The sequence below is a fragment of the Rhipicephalus microplus genome, chromosome 2 (assembly GCF_043290135.1).
Source record: "Rhipicephalus microplus isolate Deutch F79 chromosome 2, USDA_Rmic, whole genome shotgun sequence".
Lineage (NCBI taxonomy): Eukaryota > Metazoa > Arthropoda > Arachnida > Ixodida > Ixodidae > Rhipicephalus > Rhipicephalus microplus.
The window spans coordinates 209572203-209587245 of NC_134701.1; the positions used below are offsets into that span (position 1 = coordinate 209572203).

General features: G+C 46.1%; 3 protein-coding genes across 3 annotated transcripts in view; 2 read left to right on the forward strand and 1 right to left on the reverse strand.

The window, feature by feature from the left end:
* Positions 1-415: 415 nt before the first annotated feature.
* On the forward strand, positions 416-3084 carry LOC119170454 (inhibitor of growth protein 2). The gene is made up of 2 exons (XM_037421627.2): positions 416-885; positions 2377-3084. The coding sequence occupies exon 2, from the start codon at positions 2451-2453 to the stop codon at positions 2997-2999; it is 549 nt and encodes a 182-aa protein (XP_037277524.1). The 5' UTR covers positions 416-885; positions 2377-2450; the 3' UTR covers positions 3000-3084.
* A 946-nt stretch (positions 3085-4030) lies between these two features.
* On the reverse strand, positions 4031-6056 carry Dph3 (Diphthamide biosynthesis 3). The gene is made up of 3 exons (XM_037421628.2): positions 5705-6056; positions 5329-5403; positions 4031-5020 (listed from the first exon to the last, which is right to left on the reverse strand). The coding sequence occupies exons 1-3, from the start codon at positions 5918-5920 to the stop codon at positions 4952-4954; spliced, it is 360 nt and encodes a 119-aa protein (XP_037277525.2). The 5' UTR covers positions 5921-6056; the 3' UTR covers positions 4031-4951.
* Positions 6057-6301: 245 nt separating this feature from the next.
* The window catches only part of xit (ALG6/ALG8 family glucosyltransferase xit), a 34011-nt gene continuing 25269 nt past the window's right edge, over positions 6302-15043 (forward strand). Inside the window, exons 1-4 of the mRNA XM_037421626.2 lie at positions 6302-6495; positions 6653-6731; positions 6930-7123; positions 8581-8773. Coding sequence (XP_037277523.2) covers positions 6431-6495; positions 6653-6731; positions 6930-7123; positions 8581-8773 — 531 coding nt within the window. The 5' untranslated portion in view covers positions 6302-6430. The remainder of the gene's footprint in view (positions 6496-6652; positions 6732-6929; positions 7124-8580; positions 8774-15043) is intronic.

Below are 15043 nucleotides of genomic sequence, written 5' to 3' on the forward strand. Positions count from 1 at the left end.
AAGGCATATAGTTTCCTAATATACTTTTAGGAAACTCTATGAAATAAGAAACAGCCAACTCATATTTTCAGTGAGCTAGTTTTGCCAAAACTAAACTTTTTTATATAATTTGTTGTTATTGCATGTTTTATATGTAGCTTTATGTACCAGGTAGTGGGTTTACAAATTGCGTTTGCGCAAAACAATATTGCGTTAAATCAAGACGTAATCAGTTCTTCGAAGTAACTCAGTAGTCTTGAAAGCTCTTAATAAAATTTATAAAGCTACATTATCAATGCGCTCGTACTTATTGTTGCTTAAAGTTTTCATTTCTCCCAAACCATCGTTTGTGACCGTGCGTCCTCTGGCGATTCGCTCAGAATTTGCCGCCATTTTTTTTTTTTTGCGAAGTTTCGGTTTATTTTGGTGTTTTGTGGTTTCGCAGGGACACATTGAACCGAGACAAGCCAAGCGGAGCTCGTCAGTGGCGTGGTTTGGTCGGTTCGGTTGCCGTGCGATCGCTTACCAATGCGAACTTGCTTTCAGATTTATATTTGCGCTGCGATAACGTAGTCGATTTTTTCGTTTTTTTGTCGAACAACGTAATTGTGGGTAGCCGAGGCATCAACGAAAAAGGGCCGTTACGCGCTGCAGCTCCTCACAGATGAAGCGCGCTCGATCGTAGCGACGGCTCGGCGCCTGTGCATTTTTAGAGCTGGTTCCCCGAAGCATTCAACATTACGTCCAAGGAAGGCAGCTCGTGGGATGTAGCACTGAATCAGGCCGCTGTAGAGGCCCTGTATTCAGCTGCTTACATCGAAGATTACCTCGACTGTGTGGAAAACCTACCCGATGATGTACAGAGAAACCTCAGCCAGCTTAGGGAGCTGGACGTCAAGTACCAAGGTACGTTACATTTTTTTTCCCTTAATATTTCGCAGTCGCGGTGCAGCTTAGCTTCACTTTGTCAAATGCACTAGCACATAAATGTTATCCCAACTCACGTGACAGAGAGCAGCTTCGTTGCTAATTCGCGATGTGCATTATTGGCAAAGAGCCAATGAAACATCGCACGAAGGCAAGTCTTTCTAGTACCGTCATGAGTGCAGTGCAGAAGACGCCATATCCTAATGTAAATTTTTCATGTGTCGACAGATGCCCGGTCGTTTGCAAGTTGTGTGTGCGGTGTGTCGGATTTTGTCGAATTGGCGGGATCTGTCATTTGGCAGTACGCCACCGATTTCGTGGTTGCGTTAGCAGTGCACCGTTAGTATCCGTTTCTTCTTCTTTCGCACTCATTACGTGTAGAGGCGAGTGCATTGCTACCTAAGAATAGACACGACATTAAAGCCTTATTCCAACAGTTTCAGTTTATTTGCCCCCCCCCCCCCCCCCATTTTTCTTTTTTCTTCACTCAAGGGAATAGATACACCAATTGTACATTTCACTGCCACAACAGCCTGAAATTTTCTGTTAGCGCTGGCCACAGCACAGAAAGCAGACATTTTACACAATGTATGGCTAATGTTAGCATGTTAGAAGTTCTATTGTGAACATGTGTTAAACGTTTCTGTGATGGTCAAACAGATGTATTCTTCTGCGCATTTTAATATGCACTGTTTAGCAGTCGACACATTTACCATAGCCACCACAATTCAGTGCTAGATATCTGTTTTGTGCTAGTGCAAGTAAACCGTGAGGACTGGAAAAGTAATATACCATTTTCGCTCACTCGAGCAGAAAATAACAGTGCGCTGTAAAACCACCTGCGAAATGTATGCAGTATTTAACAACAAAGCTACCGCATGTAGCATTTGACGCTGCGTTTATAGTAACATGCCTTCTGCTATCCTTGACAGACAAGACTTTACAGGTGGATTAATAGCCGAGCTGTAGTAATCAGCATGTGGCCAGTCTTTTTCTTTCGGGGGTGTTGCTGTAATGACACTCTTCAATTTCTTTGACCTTAACTGACCCTTGCACCATTTAAGGTCATACGAAATCAAAGGTTGTAGCAACAAAAGCAGCATCAGTATATTGAGTATGCATTGTAAGCATGCACTCGTTACATGCTCATATCTGCAAGGAATATTTGGATTATTTTCATTATATCAAGGATTTGCTGTAGTGTTTTAGTGTTAATGGTGCGTGACAGCTCACCCAAAGGTTGCAAGATTGAATCGTAGCCTTTGGATACAGATGAATATGCTTGAGGCCCACTGGACCTAGTTGGCCATGAAAGAAACCTAGGTGGTCGAAATTTTCGGAGCCCTCCATTACAGCACTTCTTATTCAGATATTGTGGATTTGAGATGTAAAACAATTCTTATCTATTATATCAAGGTTCGACCATACTTATCAGCAGCCCCGAGTTCACACTTTCACTTTTGCGTGCAGAAGTGCTGGCGGAGCTGGAGCAGCAGAAAGGCTTGTTGGGCAGGCGCGACCTGGATGTCGGACGCAAGAAGGTGATGCTACAGATCCAGCACTCACTCATCAAGTCGCAGGAGCTCGGTGACGACAAGCTGCAGTTGCTGCAGCAGATCCAGGACCTGATCGAGAACAAGGTGCGCCAGCTCGACCAGGACTACCGCAACCTTGACCACGAACCTGAGACGCGAGAGGCCAAGCGGTCGCGCCGCCAGCGAGGCCACGACGACGAGCAGACACCCACGCCACACCCCACTTGCGGCCGGCGGCAGCCAAAGAAGAAGCGGCGGCGAGGAGGCTCAAATTCGGGCGGCCACCAGCAAGGCCATCAACAAGGACACCAGCAGGGTCACCAACAGAGGGGCGGCGTGCCGTCGCCCGCTGAGCCGCCGATCGATCCCGACGAGCCCACTTACTGCCTCTGCGAGCAGGTCTCCTTTGGAGAAATGATCTGCTGTGACAACGAGGAATGCAGTATTGAGTGGTTCCACTTCTCGTGTGTCATGCTCACCACGAAGCCCAAGGGCAGATGGTACTGTCCCCGGTGTCGGGGCGACCGCAGCAACCAGATGAAGCCCAAGGGAAGCTAGCCACCCGCCCCCGTACTGCTGCGCAAGTGCGACAAAGTCAATTTACTGATGGCACTCAATAAACGTACATCTGATTTCGTCTGGACATGTAGTGTTGTCACTTGAAGGCTAACTGACTTTAGGACATTGAAAGAAGTCTGATCTTGCATAGTAGTGCAAATATGAAGCAGCCACTGTGCAGAATTTTAGATTTAAAATAGAAATATATGTCTTGTAAAGTGAGCTAAATAGCTGTTGAACTGAAACAAAGAGTATTGCTGCATATCAAATATAACGCAGAGCTCCTATTGCCGAGATACACTCGTAATGCAGCACCCACGGCATTCTGAGAGTATCCACAGTTACTCTCCAAATTAAGCAAAGCGCAGCGGCCACAAAACTCCATTGTTTGTAGGGGGGTGTCCAAACTTGCTAAACAAATGAGAGATCTGCCATGGTAAATGGTGGCAATGTCATATGGTGGAAATGGAATGGTAGCCATGAATGCCACCTTTTTGAAAGAAAGCATTTTTTAATGCAAACCATGACAGTCAGTACATGTAGTGTGTCTAACCGTCAGACCACAGACGAAATTGTTACACATGCTGAAATAGTGCAGCCACATTATGAAGGTTTGCATCGTATATGCTGCTGGTGAATACACACATCTGCTCACATGCTGTTTATTACGAGCTGCAAGGAAAGCTGAATGCAGCTAGTGCTATGCGTTTCACTTCACTCTTCAGTAATGTATGTGCAAAAGATGAGAAGATGAGGGGCAGACAAAAATGCAAAGGGATGTGTGTCTTTCTTGTGTTTATCACTTGCCTTAAGCACTAAAGTTTATTGTGTGTTTATTAGAGTTTTTGTTGATGATACCAGGTTGTAGCAAAGCCTACATCAGTGACAATGTCGCTCGCATTGAGGGCCATTCGTTGATAGTAGTTGCTTACTGGTAGCATCTTGAAAGAACTTCGATAAAATATTATATGAAGGGCATGTCACACCAACTATGGTTTCTTGGAAAGTTGCCTCACCAAGTTTACTCAAAGTGTGGTTTCATGTTTTATTTCTTAGTAGCAAAGTGAAACGTCCAAAAATTATTCAGATGCCACAAGAGGCAGTCCCTTAAGTCACATATGGAGGGGAAAGGCAGAGATGCATTGAGTAACAGCGCTTTTCTTACAGAAGGAGCAGAAATTATTAAAATAAAAATGACAATGTGCAGAATACATGAAGTATTATTGAAACTTTTATAGGAGAAAGTTGCACTGTAATTACATTGGGATGTGCATTATACATTTATGCCTTGCAATGAGCCTTTACAAGGTGGTAGACTGGAAAAGCAAAATCTTCTAATATGTGCATCTGTGGTAGCGCCGTAAAAGCATTACATTTTTCACCATACTCTACTTTCTTCTTTCAAGAAAATATAACACACACTAGGGGAGCCTTCTCAGCAGTGCCAAGACATGATAAGCACCTTGGGCATTGAGGTAAAAGTGACATCTAAACAATTGTTTCGTATGGGTGCCGAATGTGTTCAGTGGCGTTCTTTGAGAATGGCACATAGATTCGCAGTTTTACCATCCCAGGCACTAAAGACAGCGGCACCACTACAAATCTAAGCATCTAACGAAATTTTTAAGCAAATATCATCTATGCATAGAATATTGGCTGGGCAGAAAACGTAGAGGTGTGACCAAGGAGTTAGCTTTTATCTTACTAACCACCATCGCCACTCTTTTTCTAATGTAAATTTAGTGCTTCTCGGAGAGTTCAATGAGGCCACACATTTTATCTTCTTTTATATTTGTAATTGTGAATGAAATAAATAAAATGACAATGAATCACCCAAGTTTCATGTCTACACTTTGAACAAGCCCTCCATTTGGAAGACTTGTCACAACAGCTAAACAACGAATTCTTGAATTTAAGCCACCAGCTGTGGCGATAGCTTTCAAAGCATCTCCTTAATTGGTTGCTTGAAGCTTGGCTGGTTCTTCTTTGACTAGTGCATCTTTCTCTCGAACAAAGTCCTCCTGCAATATAAAAGTCAGTAGTGAGAACATATATAAATATCTAACCAGATGCGAAAAATAAATTGAAAAATGCCACATATATGCCCATAAGTCAAATATAAAGAATTAGAGACACTGCCAAAAACAATGATTGTAATGTTAAGCATTGCCAAGTTGAGTGTTGGGCAAACTGTTTTCTGAACAGTGTTGTTGACCTCGACGTATTTTGCTTTCTAGCTGTTACTATCAATGCGATATCCACACTTCAAACTCCTAAGAACTGCTTCAGTGACAACGCGCGAATCATGTCAATGTTCGCGATTGGTTACCTGATTGTATATCACTTTCACTAGGAGGGAGCAGCTGGGACATGTGGCCACCTCTTCACCATTCAGCAGGTCCTCCTATATCAATTATAGGCACCTATTTTTGAGGTAATACAAGCACATGACTGCCCAACAACACCGGCTGTACGAACGACACAACCGCTGAACAGATCGGAAACACACAGAAACAGAAATGAAGGTGGATGCAAAAAGGTTGCCGAGATCGCTTGCTTCATTGTTTCATTCATACCGATTCCCCTCACCAATCCGGCGTTCGACAAAGGAGGCACACGAAATTTCTCAACAGACACGCGTTCTCGCGCCAGTGACAAGCGTTCCCAGTCGTGAAATGCGAAGAACGCGCTGAAATGCTGCGTACCTTAGTGATCTCAAACCTGTCTCCACATGGGCACGGGTAGAAGTACGTCTCGAGCTCTTCGTCGTACTCGAAGTCTTCAATCTCAACTTCGTCGTGGTACACAGACATGGCAAGGTTACACGCACACTTGAGCACGCTCGCTACCGTGAGGCCGGCAAGCGGTGACTCGGATTCCAAAAATACGTCAGAATTCCAAGCGCAGCTACGTATGACCATCCAAGCAGCGGTACATGTGCGCTACTCCAGCTGGCTATCAAATATATTACACGAAGTTAGTACACACTCTGCGCATTAAAGTATTTCAAGCAGCTGACAAGAGCAACTAAGAATCCGCATTATACAATAAGCGCTGAAAACAGAAGGGTACACTTGTGCGCAATTCATAAGACAAGTCCTATTTCTAACACTACAATGTGCTTATTGCACAAATTATTACAAATATACTAAAAAACTATTTTATATAAAAACGAGCAGTTTTGCAAATAATAAAAAATGCAGTGAGTTTTAAAAAGAAACGCTAACGTCTGCAGCGCTACAATTTTGGTGTGGTGGTCGTCTCAAAGATTTGGCGGCGTTTCGCACGGTCAACGGTATGATTCACTACGGTTGTTTATTTACTTCTTGTTTTGCTGGCGCCGCGCGAACGGAACTCTTGCTTTCGTTAACTCGATCTGGCGTGTGCATGTTGTGCATGAGCTGGAAACACGTGTGCATTCACCGGCGAGGATGTCCAGTTTCCCAAGCATCGCCGTGTCAGTCACATGCATCAAGTTGCTCTTCATAACAGCCTAGTAAGAACCACAAAGGGCATTCGTGCCTTACTTTATAAATCGAAATGCCCGGTCTCTTAGTAACGGGCTGCCGGCATATATATCTCCCGTGCATGAACATCTGAAACCCGAAAGAGATGCTGGTCTGACTGTAGTTCTTCAAACATTTCGCTTTCAGCCGATCCACAGACTTCGAGGTACACCGTAACTGGTTGGCGATCACGCACTCCCTGCCAACGTCGAAATGGTACTTCGAGGTACACACTTTTTTATGACGTTTACATTGCCATTACCGAACATTAACTAACACGGTTATACCATGTCATTGCTATCAAATAGCATCTCGAGCAACGTGCAGTGGTGTATTTCCTAGCAAGTTGAATTTCATTGTTCCATTTCAAGCTGTTCATGCAGTATACCATCGTCTCACAATACTTTTTTTTTCTCTTGCGCAGAAAACTTCTGAGTGGACGCTAGATTACCCGCCATTGTTCGCCTGGTTTGAATACGTGTTGTCCCTGGCCGCTCAGTTCGTGGATCCCGGAATGCTGGAAATAGCTAATCTAAACTACGCCAGCCCAGCAACAATCTACTTTCAGAGGCTCACGGTTATATTATCTGACCTGGTCCTTATTTACGCTGTTTGGGTGTAAGTGATGTAACTGCTTCCTGCAATCTGAAGTTCGAAATCTCTAAGCTTTTTACATAAACTTACATATGAAAGGCTTGACGAAAATTTCGCATGTATCAACCAAACTCAGTACGTTACATATCTCGCTGTTGAGAGGATTCATCAGTTAGTTTTAAAATGTTGAGATGCCTTTAGTAGATTTTAGATGTATGACATATGCATTTAATTCCTACTTTGCCATGGTATAAGAAAGATAACAGCAACCTAAAATCAAGCAATGTGCTTGTTTAGTGTGACTGTTCAGCACCAAAGTACATCTCGCTTGCTGCAAGATTCTTGGTACTTGTGCATCAAGGTCCACTGTTCTGTGTGCATCTGCAGGCTGAGTTTCATAGGAGAGTTCCACATGTTTGTGTATTAATAATTTATTTGCAACAAGAATACTTGTAGATTAGCTCATTGGTGCGTATTCCATAAGGAAATAGAGACGGTCTGAAATGCCGACAGTGGAAGTGGACGAGACGTGATGCGCTTTTAACCCACTTATGATGTCTTTTCTTTCTTTCTCTTCTTTCTTGACCTGTGTGTTGCCTGTGATTACGGCATTTCATCTTGCGTAGAGTCAGTCATTTGCACCGCATCTGAGAAAATAAGAAAGCGACTAAGTTAAACCAGAGAGTGCTAGTAAAACCGCGTTACTGGAGCAGTAATAGATAATATTTTTATTATTCAATAAAAGATAATACATAGGAAAAAAGTTATACAGAAGGAGGTCCCAAAGCTCTAGGCTGCAAGGGGACCTCCTACTGGACTTATGAAGACGAAAAAGCTACCTCAAGGTACAAAGACAGATAAAATTGACATGTTTCCATAATGGCCCATTACACTATAATAATTTAATAATAATATGTGGGGTTTAGCGTCCCAAAAACCACCATATAACAATGAGAGACGCCGTAGTGGAGGACTTTGGAAATTTTGACCACCTAGGTTTTTTTTAATGTGCACCCAAATCTGAGCACACTAGCCTACAGCATTGTCGCCTCCATTGAAAATGCAGCCACCACAGCTAGGATTCGATCCCGCGACCTGTGGGTCAGCAGCCAAGTGTCTTAGCCACTAGACCACTGTGGGGGGTAAAGCATGATAATTTAACAAATGGGTAATTCAGATGCTGAGTTATGCAGTAATTGTATTTCTCTTCTCTTCCGGATTCCTTTGTTGTATTGAGATCAGCCTATTTGATCCACTTGATATTGGGATTAAGATAATTAGGATAGAGACGAAAGTGTGTTGTTGAGTGAGCAACAGTTCAGGGTTGTCCGCACGTCACCCTCAGTCCAGTGTTCGCTAGTAGCCAGTCACGTCGTGTGCAATGGTTTCTTGCTGTATCGCGGCATTCATTCTTTTCAAGGCATTGCAAAAGTGGAAAGTGCTCATTGTTTCTGATATCTGTGTTTGTTTGATTATTTCAGGTGGCAGGGGCTCATTTCACCCACGAAGAGAGACCGCTCGTCGAAGCATGATGATCCCTGGCTAGACAAGACTACCGTGCTTTCAATGTTATTTCTTTGGAACCCTGGACTGTTGCTCGTCGATCATGTCCACTTCCAGTACAATGGTTTTCTTCATGGAATCCTCTTGCTAGCCACAGCTCGCCTCTTTCAGGTATGTTTCAAAAGAGGGATTATTAAAATTATGAATCAGTTACCAACGAAACCACATTGCTTAAAACTAGTTTTGAGTAAATGTATGTTGTTAAAGAACTGTATAAGGCATAACTGAATAAATTGTGATGCAAAAAAATAATAATTAAACAAACACAGTTTAAATAAAACACGCCAAAGCCTACAGCACTTCCCTTACCAGAAATTTAAGTCAGAACAGGTAAATGCATTTATCGATTTTATTTGCTATTTATAATGTGGTGCTAGCCTCCTGTGTGTTGGAACTAGGTGAGTGCGAGGCCCACTGGGGAAATACTCATTACCAACTTTATGAGAAGACTATGGAACATTAGCACACTTTTTATATCATTCCCGGTATGAGCATGTTCCCTGCAGTACGATTCCTGGGACTTTTGCCAATGCTGATGCCTTTAGCATTTTTTTAACATGTTTTTAGCTTGATTTGTAGCATGATATTTAACATGTTTATATGTAAGCTAATCGTTCCTTAAAGTGTTACCTAAAAAATTTGTGTCATTTAGATCTGTAATAAGAAGTGTTTTAATAATTATTCATGCTAAACAGCATAAACTACTGATCATTTAAAAGAAAAGCCTCATCTTCACTGTGCTATGTATTTATAATGGCTTTAATGATTAAGAACATTTAAAAAGTGAGTTAGAAATAAGCAAAAAGGCATGTAAGACATATATATATATATATATATGAAATCTAACAGACAATAATGCCAAGGAAAGTATCGGGGAGGCTATTAGACCAAATTATAAGGTAAATGTGGATATAGGAAAGTTAGTGAAAAGATAACTTGCCGTGGGCAGAAACCTAGGGTTCCTGCCCACGGGCTACTAGGGTTCATAATGGTCTAGTGGCTAAGGTACTCGGTTGCTAGTCCGCAGGTTGCGGGATCAAATCCCGGCTGTGGCGGCTGCATTTCCGATGAAGGCAGAAATGTTGTAGGCCCGTGTACTCAAATTTGGGTGCACGTTAAAGAACCCCAGGTGGTCGAAATTTCCGGAGCCCTCCACTACGGCGTCTCTCATAATCATATTGTGGTTTTGGGACGTTGAACCCCACAAATCAATATACATATATATATATTGTGGGCATTTGTTACTTGCATCGTCCTCATCTCTGCATGATCACAATCACCATCATCCGCTTGTCTCTTTGTCCTCATTGCCACTCTGGTTCATCATCATCGTCATCGTCTGTGTACTGGCTCTGCCCGTTCGTTTTGCGAGGTCTTTCCTCAATTAAACGCTGTCGCAACCCAGACTACCAAGACTTCATACGTGGTGGAGGTGGATTTTCGGTCCTCTTACCTCCCGCAGCCCGCTCTACCCGCTGGAGCTTCGTTCAGGCCGCCGATTGCGCCCACTGTCAGGCAGCATGTCCCAGACCAAGCCTACCGGCGCTCATGTCATCAACCACGCACCGACGCAAGCTGCCCCTCCTATTTACATACACGGACATCAGCGGGAACCCCCGCTCTTCGCTGGTCGTCGTGGAGAAGACGTAGAAGATTGGCTCGACGACTACGACCGCGTAAGTGTCGCTAATCGGTGGGACGAGGCCGCCAAACTGCGTTACGTCCCATTTTATCTGACCGGAGTCGCAAAGACATGGTATTTTAACCACGTCATTGACTTACCCGACTGGGCTACCTTCCAGCAGCAGCTGCGACACGTCTTTGGCACCCCGGACGTTCGATCCGCCGTCGCGAAGAGGACACTTGATACTCGCCGACAACATCCCGGTGAATCGTACACTTCATACATCGAGGATGTCCTCGCACTGTGCCGGCGTGTCAATCAATCCATGCCGGAATCGGACAAAGTGCGCCACATATTGAAAGGCATTGGGCCTGTTGCCTTTAATGCACTCGCTGTGCAAAACCCAGCTACCATCGCTGATGTCGTGACGACATGCCAGCGCCTTGATGCGCTGGACTCCGTTCGCCTCCAACCAGATATTGGCGACCACCACTCCACGTCAGATGGCCACCTGCGCGACCTTATCCGGGACATTATACGCGAAGAATTGCGGTCCATGGGCTTCACACCTCCTACACCACGACCTACACAGCCTTCGGGGATGCCCTTACGTGACATCATCAGGGAGGAACTTACAACGCTGACCGGCGTTGCGCCTGTACAGCCACATGCTTCACGCCCCATAACCACGTACCCTGAAGTTGCTGCCGTGCCTCCCAGCGACGCCCACACGACATTGCCGCGTCCATCCTACGCGTCAGTTGCTGCCGCTCCCCCGGTCAACTACCATTCCGTACCCCCTGACCCTCCGGCCCACCTGACCGCGCTATCTACAGGTGCCCCGAATGTCTTCTATTCCCCACCGTGGCGCTCGTATCGCCCTGTTTGCTACTACTGTGGCTATCGCGGCCACATATCTCGTTTCTGCCGAAAGCGCCAGCAAGATGAGCGTCGGAACGACGTGCGTGAACGGGATTTGTACGCCGGGGCGTCTTATCAAGGTCGGCGTTATTCGTCTCCCCCGCACCGTTCTCCATCTCCTCCTGCATCGACTGCACCACGAAACAGCCGAAACACGAGACGCCGCTCGCCTTCGCCCTTCCGCCGTTCCACTTCTCCACTTCGGCCCGCCTCATTCACCTCTGAAATTCATTCGGAAAACTAAGTGATGCAGTTTGTGGAGGAAAAACTGCATTCGGAATCAGAACTGAAATTCCTCCATCGGGCCCGTGTAACATGGTTTCTGTGGAAGTGGAAGGAGTGCGAGTCGATGCTTTGGTGGACACAGGTGCGACATTGTCTGTGATACGTGCTGATTTGTGTGAACATTTAAGGAAAGTAATGACGCCTTACGATGGCCCCACATTAGTTGCTGCCCAGGGGAACGTCATTCGCCCTTCCGCGTTTTGTACTGTGCGTGTTTTCATCGACGGCATCCGCCATCATGTCCAGTTTGCTGTCCTGTCCCGCTGCTCTCACCAACTAATTTTAGGGTGGGATTTTCTATCATCTGCTTCCGCGGCGATTTGTTGTGGACAACGCGTCGTTCACCTTGCTGACACGGACTACATGCTTGACGACGACAATCAGAAGCCACTTCGTCTGGTCGCTGCGAAAGACATCGAACTGCCGCCACTACAAGAGCAAATTGTCAGCATTACGTCCAATGACATCTATCACGGGGATGTATTGGTCTCACCGTCACCACTTTGCGTTCGCAAAGGTATAGTTCTTCCGTCCGGTGTCGTTCGTTTTTGCAATGGCTCGGCACTTGTCACCGCTGTCAACTCTACACCGGAGAAGATCTCACTGCCACAGGGCACTACTGTGGCCCATGTTGCTGACTTCGAGCCTGTATTTGTCACGCCACTTCAGGCCATCACATCCAAAGAACCTTGCCTCGGTGAGCATGTTTCTTCCTCCGCCTTTACCACAGCTATCAGCAGCGAACTGACATATTCACAGAGGCAGCAGCTGCTCGCATTGTTACAGAAACATGCAAATTCATTCGACATTTGCTCGTCTAAGCTGGGCCGCACTAATACTACAGCACATCGAATTCAAACTGTTGGGACATCTATCGTACACCGCCGACCCTACCGCGTGTCTCTAACTGAAAGAAAAATTATAGAAGAAAATGTTGCGGACATGCTTAAACGGGAAGTCATCCGTCCTTCATCTAGCCCTTGGTCGTCTCCCATTGTTTTGGTCCGCAAAAAGGATGCCTTGTGCGTTTTTGCGTGGACTACCGGGCGCTCAATAAGATCACACGCAAGGACATGTACCCTATGCCACGCATTGACGACGCCCTTGATTCCCTACAAGGCGCGGAATTCTTTTCAAGCATCGACTTGCGTTCTGGGTACTGGCAGATTCCCATGCATGAAGACGATAAGCATAAAACGGTGTTTGCAACCCCCGACGGGCTATATGAATTCAACGTGATGCCTTTCGGGCTCTGCAACGCACCCGCGACTTTTGAGCGCATGATAGATACCGTGCTGCGCGGTCTGAAATGGAAAAGTTGCTTGTGCTACCTGGACGACATTATTATCTTTTCGTCAACGTTTCCTGAGCACCTAGAACGACTGGATCAAGTTCTGACGTGCCTTGCCGGCGCCGGGCTTCAAATAAACACTAAGAAATGCTCTTTCGCTAGCAAATCTATCAAGGTCTTAGGACATGTCGTTAGCAAAGATGGCATCCGGCCCGACCCTGACAAGATTTCTGCAGTCCTTCACTTTCCGCGTCCCGAAAAACCAAAGGAGCTGCGCAGTTTCCTTGGCCTCGCCTCCTATTTTCGCCGGTTTATACAGAACTTCGCTTCTATTGCTGCTCCATTACACCAACTACTCGTTTCGAACGTCCCCTTTCTGTGGTCTCAAGAATGTGAAACGGCATTCGAGCTGTTGAAGCGGTCACTCACGTCTGAACCTCTGCTCTGCCACTTTGACGAAGCCGCACCGACTATCCTTCATACCGACACTAGCGGCCTTGGTATAGGAGCCGTTCTTCTACAACGCGACAAGTCTTCCCTAGAGAAAGTTGTTGCATATGCCAGTCACGTACTCACCCCTGCTGAAAAGAACTACACTATAACTGAGCAAGAGTGTCTGGCTGTGGTTTGGTTGGTCCAGAAGTTCCGTCCCTATCTCCACGGCCGTCACTTCACAATCGTTACGGACCACCATGCCTTATGCTGGCTTTCTACACTGAAAAACTTGTCCGGACGCTTGGGTCGGTGGATACTACGCTTGCAGGAGTACGACTTTGACATAACTTACAAGTCAGGCAGAAAACATCGAGACGCCGATGCTTTATCTCGTTGCCCGCTTCCGACCACCCATATAAGCGTTGGTGAGAACTCAAACGCCACATCTACCAAAGTTCATACGCTCGCATCAATAACGCAACCCTTTTCGGACGAACAGGCAACATTTATCTCCCACCAGCGGTCCGATTCATACTGCAGACGCATGATGGACCACCTTTCGGGAGTTTCTCATCCACCAAACGCGCGACTCCGTCGTCAACTTCTGCACTTTAAGCTGGACAATGGGGTTCTCTACCGCCACGTCTACCACCCTGACGGTCAGCGCTGGGTTCCTGTACTGCCACGCTCTCTTCGACTTCAGGTGCTCGAAGCCTTCCACGACGACTTGACTGCTGGTCATCTTGGTTTTAAAAAAACTCTTGACCGCATTCGATGTCGTTATTACTGGCCTGGCCTTTCTTCTAGTGTAGCGCGGTACGTCGGTTCCTGCTACCCATGCCAGCGTCGTAAACTCCCCACGTCTGCACCTGCTAGACCTCTACAGCCACTTCCGTGCCCGTCAATGCCTTTCGAGGTTGTAGGTGTTGACCTTTACGGGCCTCTCCCTGTCACATCTGCTGGCAAACGATGGATAGTGACCGCCGTGGACCACCTGACACGATACGCTGAGACTTCCTCTGTTATTACAGGCTCAGCTGTGGAAGTTGCAGACTTTATTCTTCACGCAATAATACTGCGTCATGGGGCTCCTCGTGTACTGCTTAGTGATCGCGGCAAAGTGTTCCTGTCACAAATGGTAAATGAAGTACTCCGCGCTTCTGGAACTACTCACAAGACTGCTTCAAGCTACCACCCTCAGACAAATGGTCTTACAGAAAGATTTCACCGAACCCTTGCAGACATGATAGCCGTTTACGTCCAACCCGACCACAAAAACTGGGATACTCTTTTACCATTCCTGACATTCGCTTACAACACCGCCGTTCAGCGAACAACTTGCTACTCACCGTTTTATCTCGTGTACGGACGCACCCCGACTACCTTTCTCGACGTCTCCTTCTTTAGCAGCCATGGGGATTCGTGTCAGTCTTCTAGCGAAGAATACATTTCCCGCCTGGCTCAGTCTCGCCATCAGGCTCGCATCAATACTGAAGCGAGACAGCACGAGCGGAAGATCACCTATGACGAATCCCACCGCATTGTGTCTTTCCAACCTGGTGACGAGGTGCTGCTTTTGACACCTATTCGCACTCCTGGTCTCTGTGACAAATTCCAACCACGCTTCATCGGGCCATACATTGTTTTAGAACAGACTTCGCCGGTTAATTATCGTGTGACACCACTCGTCGCCCCAACAGACCGCCGCTACCGCAGCACAGAGATTGTCCACGTTTGTCGCATGAAACCTTTCACGCGACGTTCCCCGTCACTTTGACTTATGGCGGCCAGGGTGTCCGCTTCCAAGTGGGGGGAATTAGTGTGG

Excerpts from the sequence above, each read along its gene's own strand:
- LOC119170454 (XM_037421627.2), top strand. The coding sequence starts at position 2,451 with ATGCTACAGATCCAGCACTCACTCATCAAGTCGCAGGAGCTCGGTGAC.
- Dph3 (XM_037421628.2), bottom strand. The coding sequence starts at position 5,920 with ATGGTCATACGTAGCTGCGCTTGGAATTCTGACGTATTTTTGGAATCC. Across the intron at positions 5,404-5,704 it reads ACAGGTTTGAGATCACTAAG|GAGGACCTGCTGAATGGTGA; the intron begins GTACGCAGCATT and ends TAATTGATATAG. Across the intron at positions 5,021-5,328 it reads TGAAAGTGATATACAATCAG|GAGGACTTTGTTCGAGAGAA; the intron begins GTAACCAATCGC and ends TTTATATTGCAG.